Consider the following 14,260-nt stretch of genomic DNA (forward strand, 5'->3'; position numbering starts at 1 on the left):
GGAAAGGGCATGAAACAAACACCCCCTTAAAGAATTTGATAGGAATTGGGATGTGGCCTGTTCCTGCAGCCTATAGCTTTCCTGGTTTACATATTCCTTCATGGAATGTGCTGCAGACTTTCTATTGGAAATTGTCATTCTTACTGATGGCTTTCTGTTGAAATCCTAGTCTTGAATTGTACTTAGGGATGCAAACGGATTGAATATGGTCGGATATCTGATCCAAGTCTGGCGTGCTATTTTTGGATATGGATAATTTAAATAAAATCCAAATGTGCATTCAGATCAGATTTGGATTTGTTTGATCCGATTACTTTAGGATTCTGGTAGGTTTTGGGTTAAACATTTTAAGTGGATCTGGAGTTGATCTGAATCAAAATCCTACCCGGTTACATTTTTTACATGTAAATAGCTTGTTTTTGTTCTATTCTTTCTGGATCTAATATTACCACATGCATTTTGGTTTCAGATTTCTTCTTAGCTCTTTGGATCTTACTCAGATCCGAATCCAGCTTTGAATCTACTGTTCACATTTCAGATCCAGATTCAGATCTGGCAAGATCCAGCCTGAATCCTACCTGTTGTCCCTGCTGTTTCTGATAGGTGATGTTCTAGAACGGGTCTGAAATTCCATGGAAGTTGCTGGCTACACAAGCTCAGAATACTAGGGTTATATGGACTGATTGGAAGCTATGTAGATTCTTGTTTCTTCTATTCATGCTTCACAAAGTTGCCGGGTTAAACCGTGACTCAGTTGAGTTGTCCCGTATCGAGCACCTAGCAAGTGCTGGCTAAGCCTGAAGATCACTGTCACGACAGTGTAAACCCATGGCGCGCTCCTTATCAAAGAGAATGGTCAAGCTTCGACTAAGCAAGATCTTATCCCTTGACCTCATTAATGTAAGGGACTGGCGCTCATGGAATGGAACCCTGACCACCCGTCTAGTGGCCACAGGCCCTTTCATAACACCAAAACCCTTGGGGCAGCATTAGGTTTAATTTAATAATACTGGATGGTGCTCAACATGGGTATGGTACATCATATTAGGAAGCACAAATACATTTCACCCATGTCAGCATACCTTCCAACTAGGTCTGGTAAACAAACCAAATGAACCAAACAGAGGGTGTTGAAGCTCCTCCAACAAGCCAAGTTCGAACTGGCTCCTTTGCACATAAAACACCTTTTTCAAAGATAAAATTAATAAAATTTGGACTCTAAACCTACTAAGCCATACTCAAACTTGCCCATTACAAAATAAATACATTGTCTCAAAAAGTTGTGGGCAATAAGATTTGAACTTCCAATTTATTGCTTGCAAGCCACTACACTGAATGATATAAAATATATTTATTACTAGTTAACAAGCCTATATGAGCCTAGCCAAGCCACACACCTGCTGTTCATGTTTGGCTTGCCGAGCCTATTTCACCAGTTCAAACAAACTCTTTATGAGCCGAACACAAGCCGAATCATGAGCAGCTCATCTCGTTTCCCAGCCATACTTCCGCCTCTAAAACATACCACACTCAAACCATACTTATATGACATCTTAACATATAAAAAGAAGCATCAAAACAGATCTAGAAAAGGGACAAGTTTTCCTTTGCAAAAATTATTTTGATTCTAAAAATTACTTCCGTTTAACTGCACGTAACATTGAAAGGAAAGCCAATAAAAGGCTAACAGCGTCATTAGTCACTGACTTTAAAGAAAGTGTATGACAGTATCAAATTGTTGATGCCATCCATTTTAGGATCTGTTTCGAATTCAGGATCAATATAGAAAAACACCTGCAGAGACCATCCGCCATCATCAGGCCGTGACTCAATACTGATCATGTCAAAAAGTAAAATAAACAGCTGAATACTTACGGGCATGTCAATCTGCTCCCCTGGAAGAAGACGTTGTTCCTCAAAGCAGAAGCATTGGATCTTATTGAAGTAAACTGCAGCCTGAAAGGAAGAGGTCAACCTAGTAAGAAACCAATTTTTTCTCCTTTTCTTTAGGAAGTGAAGTAAAATTTTATTTAAATAAAGGAAGAAAAGACAACAAAAGAAGAATCAAATTAGAAACTAATCTTTTCTCTTTTCTTTAGGAGATGAAATAAATTTATTTAAACAAAGGAAGCATAGAATAACAAAAGAAAGAACTAAAGGTGACAAAGAGTCACCAAATTAACACATGAACCTGTAATACAAAGGTTATTCCCTGAGAAATCCAAATCTATCCAACTCAGATCAGAACCACCACCTTATCCCTTGTTCACACGATCTGATAACCAACTGAATACAATGGTGCAGCCAAAAGGTTTGGTGGCTATATTCTCAAATATACCTTTGTATTTTGTCCCTCTCAAGCCAAGTATACCACCAAAATTTCCAAATGGTCAACCACCTCCCACTCTCGATTTTAGCCCTTCAGCCAAAAAGATTATACAATTGACAATCTTCCGATGACACTCCAGCCAACAAAACAGCCTTTTAAAATATGGGTAGAACCGGAACAAGTGCAGGCATGTTTCTTCTTCTCTCTTACATGGGAAGTAAATACCAGATAAGAACCCCTAGTTTCAGCTTTTCTCGAATCAAGACCCCTCCAAACAGAAATCAACCAAGTAAAAACCAAAGCTGCAGGTTTCGGGTCATACCCCAAATAGATACCTTAGGAAATGGAGATGGTACATGCACACATATCAAAGGGCCACAATCCTTGATGGAAGATCTGCCAGACTGGGAATAATTCCAAAAGAATCACATCCTCACAGTCCGCCAGCCTCTCCATAGGTTCTAACCATTATCCATACTGTCTTTCTGTCAAATTTCACCTGAAAAACAAATTCTGTAAGCCACTCAGACCAGCTCTCCACTCCTGAACCATTCTTATGCCTGGTCAAGTCACAGAGCTCAGATAGTCTTTTGACAAAGGACAATGACTGACCACACATCAGACCAGAACTTAATGTTAATTTCATTGCCAAGAGTGATCATAATTCTCTATTTATGCAGGTTCAGAACCCTTATCCACCCTTTGCAAATAAACCACCCAGCTTTTCATGTATGGTCGGGGTTCAGTTAGTTGGCATACCTACAACACATACATCTTCTTAAGCAGTAAAGCCCCCACTTGTCTTCCATTTCTTCAAACACCACCGTTTTCTAAGGAACGCCTCATTCATAAGCCTCATCTTCTGAATTTAAAGCCTCCCCTATCAATGGATAAGGAAACCTGGTGATGAGGTAGGAAAAGAGCCCCTCCCCACCCCTCTGCTCTTGCCAAAGGATGGTCACAGAAATCCTATTGTTCTTTGCTCAAGTTTTTTAGAATGCCATAAAGGAAAAGAAGGCAGGAGTTATACCACTTCACACATTCTTGATAAGAGTTATCCTTCCAACTAGAAAAAAACTAGCCGTTATCATAAATCAGGCCTTAAGGCCCTTAACCCAACAAAACAGGGTCAGCTCTAGAGAGAACTAGCCACACTGTTGTAATTCAAGGTATCAACTGTGTTAATGTAACTTGTGCGACAATGCAGCCATTAGTAAATATAAAACCCACATAGATCCATAACCCATTTTCCTATATAATGTGGTGAAAAAAAAGGAAACATCTCCGGTCAAATTATGATCTAGAATCACCAATCTAGAAGCTAGATTATATACCCTTGCCTAAATGTCCATCATGAAGCAAATGATGCGGACCAAGTCCCGGGTGAGCTCAATCAAACTCCAAAGGTCCAACTTATGCAAATGGGTCCAAGGCAAGCCGATCCAGATCTGTCACCCATACTCCAAATGATGCCCGCCACCTCAGCTACATGGGAAATCAGTCATGCCGCCACATCCACCGAGTGGGACCCCCTTGGGCGCCCCCTTCATCAATGCCAAGTGGGACCTACATGGGGCGTCCCCACTAGAAGCCTCTCATGCCAAAGTGGGCCCCACTTTGTTGGCACCTCCTAAGAGGCCTTCAAGGCCTGCAAAAACGTGTGACCCTTTGGTTTCTTTTCTTTATTGTCTTAGAGCCCAAGGGTCTCGTGAGTTAGAGGGTCTCATTAGTGTTTTAGGTAGTTCTTATCTTAGTGGGTTGTTTGCTTTTATTTTTGTAATTAAGTGAGAATTCCCTTGGCCTATAAAAGGACTAAATTTGTGAAAGATGGGACAATAGAACCTCTCTCTCTCTACCCCAGTGAATCTCTACCTCCTTGACTCGTTCAACTTTTCTATAAGGGCTCTTCTCTTGGTTATGTAAGTGGTATCACCCCTTTCTAGGTCTGAAATTGCCTAAGAGCTAAGTAGAATCAATTTTACTTAGTGTTTGTTGATTGCAGCAATATAGCGAAGGACTCAACCAGATCCAACCGTGTTCGTGGAACCAGAACCACCTCCGGATGGACCAAACCCTCTCTCAACCTTGGGATATCTTTCCTAAATCGTGTAAGTCCTTAGAACCAACTTCCTAAGCCTCTTTTATGCCTAAACTCCAACCTAAAAACAGCATTTTATTGCTAACATTTCTGGAATTTTGCCCAATTTTAACCCAACATTTCTCCCAAATCGTACACAATCCAAGCCTGCAAATTTAACCCTAGTTTAATCCATCTACCCTTAACATATCAACAAAAAATCGGACCCAAACTCATTCTCAATGAAGATAAATAAGTCTGACACTAAAACCTATTTTTACCAAATCTCAATCCATACCAGGGTTACCGAAAGCGCCATAGGGCCTGGGGAAGCGCACTTTCCCGAAGCATGTTTCGAAAGTGTGAAACATGGTGCTTCCGAAATGTGATGGAAAGAGCCAAAATTTTAGGGAAAGCATGCTTCCCATTTAGGGGAAGTGTGTTTTCCCCTTAATGGGGAAGCTCGCTTTCCTTTTTTTCGTTCGTGTTTTTCCTTTTTTTTCATTTTTTCGCTTCCCCCTTGCTTTCACCTCGCTTCCTAAGTTGCTTTTGGTTCGCTTCTCTTCTCGCTTACGAGACGATTCCTAGTTCGTTTATAAGTCGTCTCACGCTTCCTGCTTCTTAAAATTTTAAAAGTGCCTCGCTTCCCGCTTTTGCTTTTGCTTCTGCTTTCTGAATCTCTTCCCACTCCCGCTTCCCCAACTGGCAAGTCTGGTCCAAACCCAAACCCGTTTTCTATGTTCCCCTATTTTTACCTCCTTGTCCTTGAAGTCCATGAACCCCAAATTCTAACCCAACCTTCCCTAGCCGTCCCAAGCCTTCCCCTAATTTTTCATATTTTTTTGATCAGTACTAAACCCTGTCAAAACTCAAACTGAACTTGTTAGCCCTGTCTCCAAACTAACCTAACCCAGAGCTTGAACCCAGACCTACCTGTGGGCCCAAGAACATAACAGCAAGTTACTGGTGCCAAAACACCAACATCTGTTAAAAGTGAATCACAATAACACATGAAATCTAGCAAATTTCAATTCAAATTGACACCGGGATCCATCAAGACATGTTCTGACTCAAACAAATTTGTAAATGACACATTTGTCCTTCACTTTTATGCATTGGAGATGAACCCACATTTTGATAGGCTTCCAATACAGATTGAGCCAAAAATTGATACATGAGGCATATGGAATGCTGCCTGCTCAATATCGATCTGTTTGGTACTTAAAACCTTAATCACAAATCTTTTAAAAATATCTCAGCATATTTATATAATTTTTAATAAAAGTTTACAACAATTAAAATTTCAAAAATTAAAAAAAGTTATATTGAGATCATGATAAAATCCTGATATACTAGAAATACCCAAGATCTTGTATTTCTCATGATAACTTTCATGGCCTGTGAAGTTCTCACAATAAAATCACAAAATTTTCAAAATATCAGTGACATTTGAACTATGCTTAAAACAACTGAAAGCTATATTTTTTACAGGTTTTTTTTTCTCTGTGTGTGTGTGTGACTTTACTAATCAACAAACTTAAATGAAGGTACCTTCATGGGTGTAACATTATATGTAGATACACCAGTTATAGGTGCTGAACTTAGATTTTCAGCAGTATAGAAAGAAAGGGCACTTTCTCCTGGTTTGACCCTTACCTGCAAAACAATAGAAACCCGACTTAGTGTTAAAAAGAATGAAATTGCCGAAAGGAATGGAACAAGGAGAAGGGTGTCCTGCCCTTATACACCTCATTATAATGGAATTGCCAAAAGGAAGCATCGCCATATTGTTGAGAGTGCAATGAGTACGATACATGATAGTAATCTTCCAATTACTCTATGGACAGAAGCCTTTCATTCAGCAGTCCATGTGATAAATCGATTGCCCATGGATATTTTGAAGAACAAGTCTTCTTACTTTTCCCTATTTGAAGTTCATCCCAACTATCATGATTTGCGCGTGTTTGGTTGTATATGTTATGTTCATATTAACAGCTCAATGAGGCATAAGTTTCAGGACAAGGCTTTGAAGTGCAGGTTTATGGGTTAAGTAGATAATTATAAAGGATACAGGTGTTATGATCCCATGAGCAAGTGCATCAAAATATCAAGAAATGTTGTCTTTGACGAATTGAATTTTGATCATCATCGCATCAATTCTTCTGAATCAAATTCCAAAGTTGAGGTCTATTATTCCTGGTTGAATTCTGAACTTTTCTCCAGTACTAACGATATTTGTTCTTCAGATTGTGATCAAAAGGATAAAGAAACTATGCCTGCTGATAGGTTGATTGCATAGGAGAGCACAGAGCCATCTTTGGATCCAGAAAGGTATAAAGGTTTTGTTTATACCCGATGAGGAAGAGAGGCGCCCACCATTTTTAATCAGAAAATGGATACATCCTCTACATCCACTTCTACTTTAGGTGTTAGAAAATCCACCCGCTCTCATCACTCGATCGAAAGATGGGTCAGCTATGAGAAATTTTCACTAGACTTTCAACTTTTTCTAACTGCTTTGGGCAAGGAAGATGAACCCACAACATTTTCTCAAGCAGCAAATTCTAAAAGATGGATTGAAGCAATGAATAAAGAAATAGAGGCTCTACATGAGTGTGGTACCTGGGATGTTGTTCCCAGACCACCTGACAGAAATGTAGTTGGGTCAAAATGGGTGTACAAAATAAAGTACAAATCGGATGGCACCATAGAACGGTACAAGGCGAGACTTGTCGCCAAAGGATTTACACAGGAGCAAAGACAAGATTATGATGAGACCTTTAGTCCAGTTGTGAAAATGAAAACAATAAGAATCATACTATCTTTAGCTATTGAACATCAGTGGACAATCAGTCAACTTGATGTCAAAAATGCTTTTCTACATGGAAATTTGAAATATGAAGTATACATGGAACAACCCAATGGATATGCCGAAGGCAAACCTACAAAATACGTTTGCAAATTAAAAAGGGCAATATATGGGTTGAAGCAGGCATCCCATTCTTGGTTTGATAGTTTCTCTCTCGAAATACAAAAATATGGTTTTAGGCGATCTCTCCTTGATCATTCATTGTTTATATTCAAGAACCAAGATGTGATTACTCTGTTGTTAATATATGTGGATGATATTATCATCACAGGTAATTCCAAAGTTCATATTGAGAAGGTCAAACATCTCTTGAATCAGAGATTTAAAATGCTTATCTTGGTACACTGCGATATTTCCTTGGAGTTAAAGTTGATAATACTTCTGAAGGAATGACGCTCACCCAACATAAGTACACTATTGATGTTCTCAACAAGGCAGGTACGAAGGATTGCAAACCTTTGGGAACCCCTAGTGTACTTCATCAGAAACTCAATTCTCAAGATGGAGATTTGTATGAAGATCCTGCAAAATATCGTAGTATAATCGACATGTTGCAATATCTCACTTTCACTCGACCTGATATCGTTTACTCAGTAAATCAAGTGTCTCAGTTTATGCATGAGCCGCATGAAGGGCATATGGAAGCGATTACGCGGATACTTCAATATTTGAAAGGAACTGTTGGGGATGGTCTTTTGTACAGAAAAAGGACAAATGGGCAAAATGCACATGAAATTATTGTCTATACTGATGCAGACTGGGCGGGAGATCCAGACAAACGCAGATCCGTATCAGGCCATTGTGTGTTTGTTGGGATGAATTTGGTATCTTGGAGCAGTAAGAAACAAAAGGTTGTTGCTAGATCAAGTACAGAAGTCGAATATAGGTCAATGGCAGCTGCTACTGCTGAAGCTACATGGATTAGGCACTTACTGACAGAAGTGGGAAAATCAATCTCTCAATCACTTCTTTTATATGATAATCAAAGTGTCATAAATATGTCCTTCAATCCCATTTATCACAGTCGTGCCAAACACATAGAAATAGATCAACATTTTGTGAGAAAAAAGGTAGAAGAGAAGGAGATTGAGCCTGAATTTGTACGAACCACCGATCAAGTGGCTGATATATTCACAAAAGGCTTGACTAAAGACAGGTTTTGGATGTTAAAAGGCAAGTTGTTCATGGTTCAAAACCATGCACAACTTGAGGGAGGGTGAAAAGACGTGTTTGGATCACGGGTCAAGGTCCAGACCCGTGATCATGGCATTAGTTCATTAATGGCACATATGTAGTTTTTCCTTATTGTAAAAGGGTATTTTAGTACCCTAAATTGTATTAGTAATAGCATATAATGACAGGATTAGTAGCAGTCGATTCCTGTATTGGGAATCAGGGTTTTCTCTGCAGCTCCTCTCTCCCTCTATTCCTCATCTTCACGCATGATAGAGCTCTGGATTTATAAAATCTAACAAGTGTATAATGGTTTCTAAAAGTGTTAACATAATGTGAGTATTCATTTAATTAGAATACCTCTCTCTGTGTTGGGACAAACTTCCATGGCATGCCATCAGCAACATCTGCATTGAACTGAACAATGAGTTCCCTGAAAGCAAAAAACCTTATCAGATTAACAGCGAAAGAAGGAAAGGGATGTGCATTCAGGTCTATCTCTATAGCATAATCTGGTCACTACCACAAGACACTAGTGGCCCATCTGTACTTCTTGCCATGCACACCTAGTTAAGTCACCAACTTTTGAGTTTCCCGTGATAATCCCAGAAAAAGAACTTAAGGCATCTGTCAGCAGGTGCACATGTTCCATGTTTTTGTACGTGCCATCTTCCTTACACGGGACAGGTATATTTCTAGAACCCCACAATGCTGAACCATGAATATATATTACCTTTTTTTTTGTAAAAAGAGTTCTCTATTCAGTGTTTCATGTGTATAAAACAAAGTGTTGCATGAACTGCTGGCAAAAGCACTGACTATAGGATGGGAAAAAAAATGTAACAAAACCCTTGATCATAACTGACATAGATTTAGTTGATCCAAAGTGGGTGACATAATAACAGTAGAATAGCCTTGGAGTGCTAAACCACACATATTCAGCCAATTTGTGAATTCACCTCAGTAACTCGCTCGAGCCCTGGCACATGCACAGGAGACCCAGTGCAACTAATTAGGTAAATAATAATAGTTACCAAGTTACTATGCAATTAAGTAATTTTTTATTTTTTATATTATTACAAATTAATATATAGCTCATGCCCGTCGGGCCAGCCCAGTAACCCGTGGGCCGGCTTAGTAACCCACGGGCCGACTCGAATGCGGCCAACTATATAACGGGCTGGGTTTTGGCCCGATAGCTAACAGGCCCAGGCCTAAAACTTTGACTCGAACCTATATATATATATATATATATATATAGGAAAAGTGGTACCTGTCCACCATTTTTCTAGCCTACCACCAGCAAGGGCATGTTTTTAGGTTGATTTTTATAAATCTGACCCTACAGAGGTGTTCGGCATGGTCGATTTGAGGAAACGATACTTGGATCATGTTTTTTTGATAAAAAATAAGACTTTTTAAGCCATGGATGTTTCGATAAATCTTAAACCGATGATTTTAAACCTTATAAAAACCTATATGTGTGTCAAAATCAGATGATCCAAGAGTTGATTAACATAAATTCAAGCATGTAGAACACATCTATATAGCCATATTTAAGAAAAATGTGAAAAAAAAACTTTTAGAAAATAACCATACTACCACTGAGAATAGTGTTATTTCATAGAATAGCCTCAAGATATTGCAATATTCCTCGAATACCACCAGCTTGATTTTCGCTGAAGTTGGGGGTATTTCTAACGATTTTACCCTTCCACCCTTAAACTTTTCTTATGAAACTCCTTTCTAGAGCAAACAAACTTTAGCTGAACACAGATTACCAAATTCATTCATGAGCCCAGATTGTCAATGTTCTGAGTAAGCAAGATTTGGGCTTCAATCACGGTACAAACAACAGATGGAAGCCAGCCAAACATGGATATTATGCCGCTCAGTGTTTGTTTTCTATACCTTATCCAGATAAGTTATGATTGTTAAAGAAGATCTACCATTGAAACTAAAAAATAAGAACTAATGTATATCCTTTTGTGTTTCAACATTATTGTCTCAGGTGGTTGAGCTTCCAATAGTGAAAATTGATACTCAGGTTTCGACGAGAAGTTTGGACTTTCAACAGTTCAATTTCTAGTACATGCATGTGTTCTGTCAGAGAGTAAGTTTTCTGATGGTTCAACTATTGGCTTTCTAGATACTGTCATTTGTTTTTACATTGTGGGAACTATTCTTTGCCATAATTGTTTCTTCGTTTATTTCCTTCCTTCCCTGACCTGAACCAGAAAGTTGAAGTTCAGTTAAACAGGAGACAGTTCAACTCTTCCAGTTGCAACAGGTTGTGGCCACATCTATTAATGACATCAGAATTTGCGATGCAGCAGAATATATTTTTTCACAGGGGTTCTCCATACCAAATGTTCTGTTGTGATAGCCACAAGTATTAATCAGAGCCTTTTTTATCAATAAGCCTTGGTGTGACCGAGACCACATTGATTTGTTTAATAAACACAATGTATTTCACATTTGAAGTGTTTCATGATCTGAAGTTTTGATCCCTTATAATCGGACCCTAGAGATGTGTTTATCATGGTTTTTGTTTTCTTACCAGAAAGCATATTTTGGATCCAGTTTTTTTGACATAAAAATGCGACTTTTTGTATTGCGAAATTTCAGTGCACCATGGGCTATTGATTTTTAAATGTTACCAAAAAGATGCCTAAATATCAAAATGTCATAATCTAAAACATTTTTTCACTATTTAAACTACATAGATCACATGCATAGGGTCGGTATCCACAACACACTCAATATACTGTTGGAAAATCCATAGGTTTGACCATGTAGTTCTCTGTATGCGCCAGCTAACAAGGAAAGGTATCACAAGGTACATAAATAGATAAATATTCCATGTGAAGTCATACAGTTCTGGTAAAAAGGGTATCATGGCAGCAGGGACAAGTGTCGGTAATGCTCCCATTTTCACACTTGAACACAGAACAATGAGAACTTGTTGACCAACAGCAAAAGCAAGCTAGTTATGTCTAAAAGGAAATAGATAAATATGTGAAGATCAGTGATTTGAACAAATTCCAACACTCAGATTGTATATAATCAGAAAATTTAGTATACTGCTACTGCTACAGTCCGTCTTGGTGGTCAAAGGTATAGGATTCAGCAACACAAATAACAGAAATAACATCATGCTATCGCCTTAGGTTGACAGTCTCTTATTTGTGTATATGACAGCCATCTCTGACATGATTTTCGGTTTTCAACTGCAGTGTGTGTGTTCCATCCCTTGCCCATTCCACTTTGCTTGTTAGGCCTTGATAACATTCACTATCGGTTGTAAGACTTGTGAGCCTATAAGCAAACTAACAACAGTGATCCTCTCACACAGACAATTTGATATTGAAGGCTTTTGTCTTACATATAACAATGAATTATTCTAGTGGCTTACTAAGAGTGAATAGTTCATTTTTACAAGTTCCAGAAATATGAAACCCGGTTATACAACCATACCATTTGGGGTTCGAACTTGCAACGCCCCAACACAAGGTGACGTGCGCTAAGTGCTCCAGACAGACAAGCGGAAACCCCATTGATAACAGAAACAATCCTCAATCTATAGACTAACAACCAGTCAAATGCTTGAAACAACGCGAAGGAAACATGTCTCCATATATCCCAATGTACCTTGAAGGGGCAGTTCCCTCTTGTGCATGCCGTGCGATTTTCTCCTCAACAGTCTGCAGAGACTTAGACCTTGTCACAATGCATGAGCAACACTCAGAAATATATAATGACCAATCACCATTCTTTACATCAAACACTTAACCTACATACATTCTGTTCCAGAGAATTCAAACTATGCAAAGAAGTTTCATCGGTAACCAATGATATAAAAGATGCCCACTTGGTCAATTTCATTCTAGATGATAGTTTATACCACAAATTTTTACTATGGTATTCACATTTTCAATGTTTAGCAGTAGACTATCAATACCAACATCCTGATCTCTTCAAAATCAATAACACAAAGATACCACTTGTTCAAATCACGCATCTAGAAAGCAAATTTTCCCACTTCTTCACCCAAAATCCAATCTTACCTCGCGTCTCTGAACCGTTCCACCATACCCAGTGGCCTGACAGAACTTCCGGTACAACGGAACCGCCGCATACGTCGAGCCCACCATGGCAACAACCAGCGCAAACAGATACAGAAGCGTCGCTTGAAGATTTCCCTCCCGAGCCGCTTGAAACCGAGACACCCCGTCAGAACGAGTCGAGTACCATATTCGATCTCCTCCCGGACTCAATGCCTTCCCCCACATGACGTCTGTGCGCCAAAATCCCGATCCAAGTATCGATCGAGTCGGAAGTCCTCTGCCCGCGCAACCGACCGATTCCCCAGCACCACGCACCGATCGAAATGGATCCAAAACTCGCCCATTTCTCGAACTCGTCATCTCTCTAATCACCCAAAATTTCAAAATAATTAAGAACATAGAGAGATAGACCAGACAATATCAAGAACAATAACGAAGAATCAGATCGAGAATTTTAGGTAAAAGACAGAAAATTCAGATTTTGAGAGCTACATGAATAAAATTAGGTTTTCAACTCAGATTTTTAGGGAAAAGAGGTTCGCGGCTTACCTCGCTCCCAGGGAAGAGATGGAGCGTAGTCGACTGAGACGATCGATCCTCGAGGACGAGAGAACGATCCTTCTGTGAAAGATCGACCACGACATCTTCAGACAGAGCTAAAACCCTTGAGAAACCCTCGGAGAGAGAGAGAGAGCAACCTCGGTGCGACCCGGAAAAAGTCTTACCAGGCCCGCACGACCACGGCTTGCACACTCTGCACTCACGCAGACCAAGCTGAGCCCCCCAAGCTTGAGCTCGATAAAGTACAGGTTGGCTGGGTCCGAATGGCTCATGGTCTCCATAGCACGCTTCTTGTGTGGATTAGTGGGGTCGACATAGGGCCAGGCCGGGTTAAGGCCCGACTTAGCCGGCCCGGTTCTTGTCAGGTTCAAAGCCATTGTCTTTTTGTCGGACCAAGCCCGAGTCAAACTCAATTATATAGTCGGGCTGGGTCGGGCTCAACTTTAATTGAGTTTGTCAGGCACCCAACCTAATCTCTCCCCCCCCCCCCCCCCCCGGGCCCCGTCGATCAATGTGTCTTTGGTGCAATGTCTCGGATCATGTTATGGTACAGCTGATCTGAGTTTGCTTTTCTTTTTCTTTTCTTGATGATGGACAAGTTTGAGGGTTGTCTCATTAAGTAAAAAACAAAAAACAAACCAAAACAGGTTGAGGGATGCCCACATGGACAACTTGTCAATGAAGGGCAGATCAGGTGATTTAACAAAAACAACTTTTTTTTTTAAATCATCACTTCGATCTCCACAATCCATTTCAATCACCACCACTCGCTACGAAAGCAATGGAGCCCACCAAAAGTGCTGATGTCATCATTTCACAATAGATCGTGATGATTGAAGTGATCACCTGATCTGTCCTTGTAAATGTGGCCAAATTGACAAGACATTTTGAGTTTGAAACCCATGGGTCCATATTTCTCAGTGTGAGGATGAAGCTAGGAGTATTCTCTGTCGGTCCAAGAGGATTGTGCTTTTACACCAATGAAGTCGATGAGCAAGGCAATTTTTTGCCAAAATTTTCAAAAAGTTAAAACCCTAAAGGTAAAGGTAGGCCTAGGGTCAAATGGTGCAAAATTTAGATTACAATTGTGAGAATTATCTAAAAACCTTGATGCTCACTCATTTGGAAGCTTGCTTCTTAAGCGTGAAACCATGAAATTCTTTTTAAGACTTTATAGCTTGTTT

General features: G+C 39.7%; 1 protein-coding gene across 2 annotated transcripts; it reads right to left on the reverse strand.

The window, feature by feature from the left end:
* Positions 1-1,587: 1,587 nt before the first annotated feature.
* LOC149816258 (cytochrome c oxidase assembly protein COX11, mitochondrial-like) lies at positions 1,588-13,302 on the reverse strand. 2 transcript variants are annotated; one of them, XM_089986677.1, is made up of 7 exons: positions 13,065-13,302; positions 12,516-12,879; positions 12,100-12,168; positions 8,809-8,881; positions 5,958-6,062; positions 1,876-1,956; positions 1,588-1,794 (listed from the first exon to the last, which is right to left on the reverse strand). In XM_089986677.1, exons 2-7 carry the CDS (start codon positions 12,584-12,586, stop codon positions 1,696-1,698), a joined length of 498 nt encoding a protein of 165 aa, XP_089842803.1. In that variant the 5' UTR covers positions 12,587-12,879; positions 13,065-13,302; the 3' UTR covers positions 1,588-1,695. The 2 variants fall into 2 exon arrangements, with proteins under 2 accessions (XP_089842803.1, XP_089842802.1); XM_089986676.1 differs by having other exon boundaries at positions 12,100-12,152; positions 13,065-13,282.
* Positions 13,303-14,260: the final 958 nt, after the last annotated feature.

This window comes from Nuphar pumila, chromosome 14, assembly GCF_984573655.1.
Source record: "Nuphar pumila chromosome 14, dmNupPumi1.hap1.1, whole genome shotgun sequence".
NCBI lineage: Eukaryota > Viridiplantae > Streptophyta > Magnoliopsida > Nymphaeales > Nymphaeaceae > Nuphar > Nuphar pumila.

Coding starts and splice junctions, on each gene's coding strand:
- LOC149816258 (XM_089986676.1), bottom strand. CDS start 13,159: ATGTCGTGGTCGATCTTTCACAGAAGGATCGTTCTCTCGTCCTCGAGG. Junction 12,153..12,515: donor GAACGGTTCAGAGACGCGAG/GTAAGATTGGAT, acceptor AAGTCTCTGCAG/ACTGTTGAGGAGAAAATCGC. Junction 1,957..5,957: donor ATAATGTTACACCCATGAAG/GTACCTTCATTT, acceptor TCTTCCTTTCAG/GCTGCAGTTTACTTCAATAA.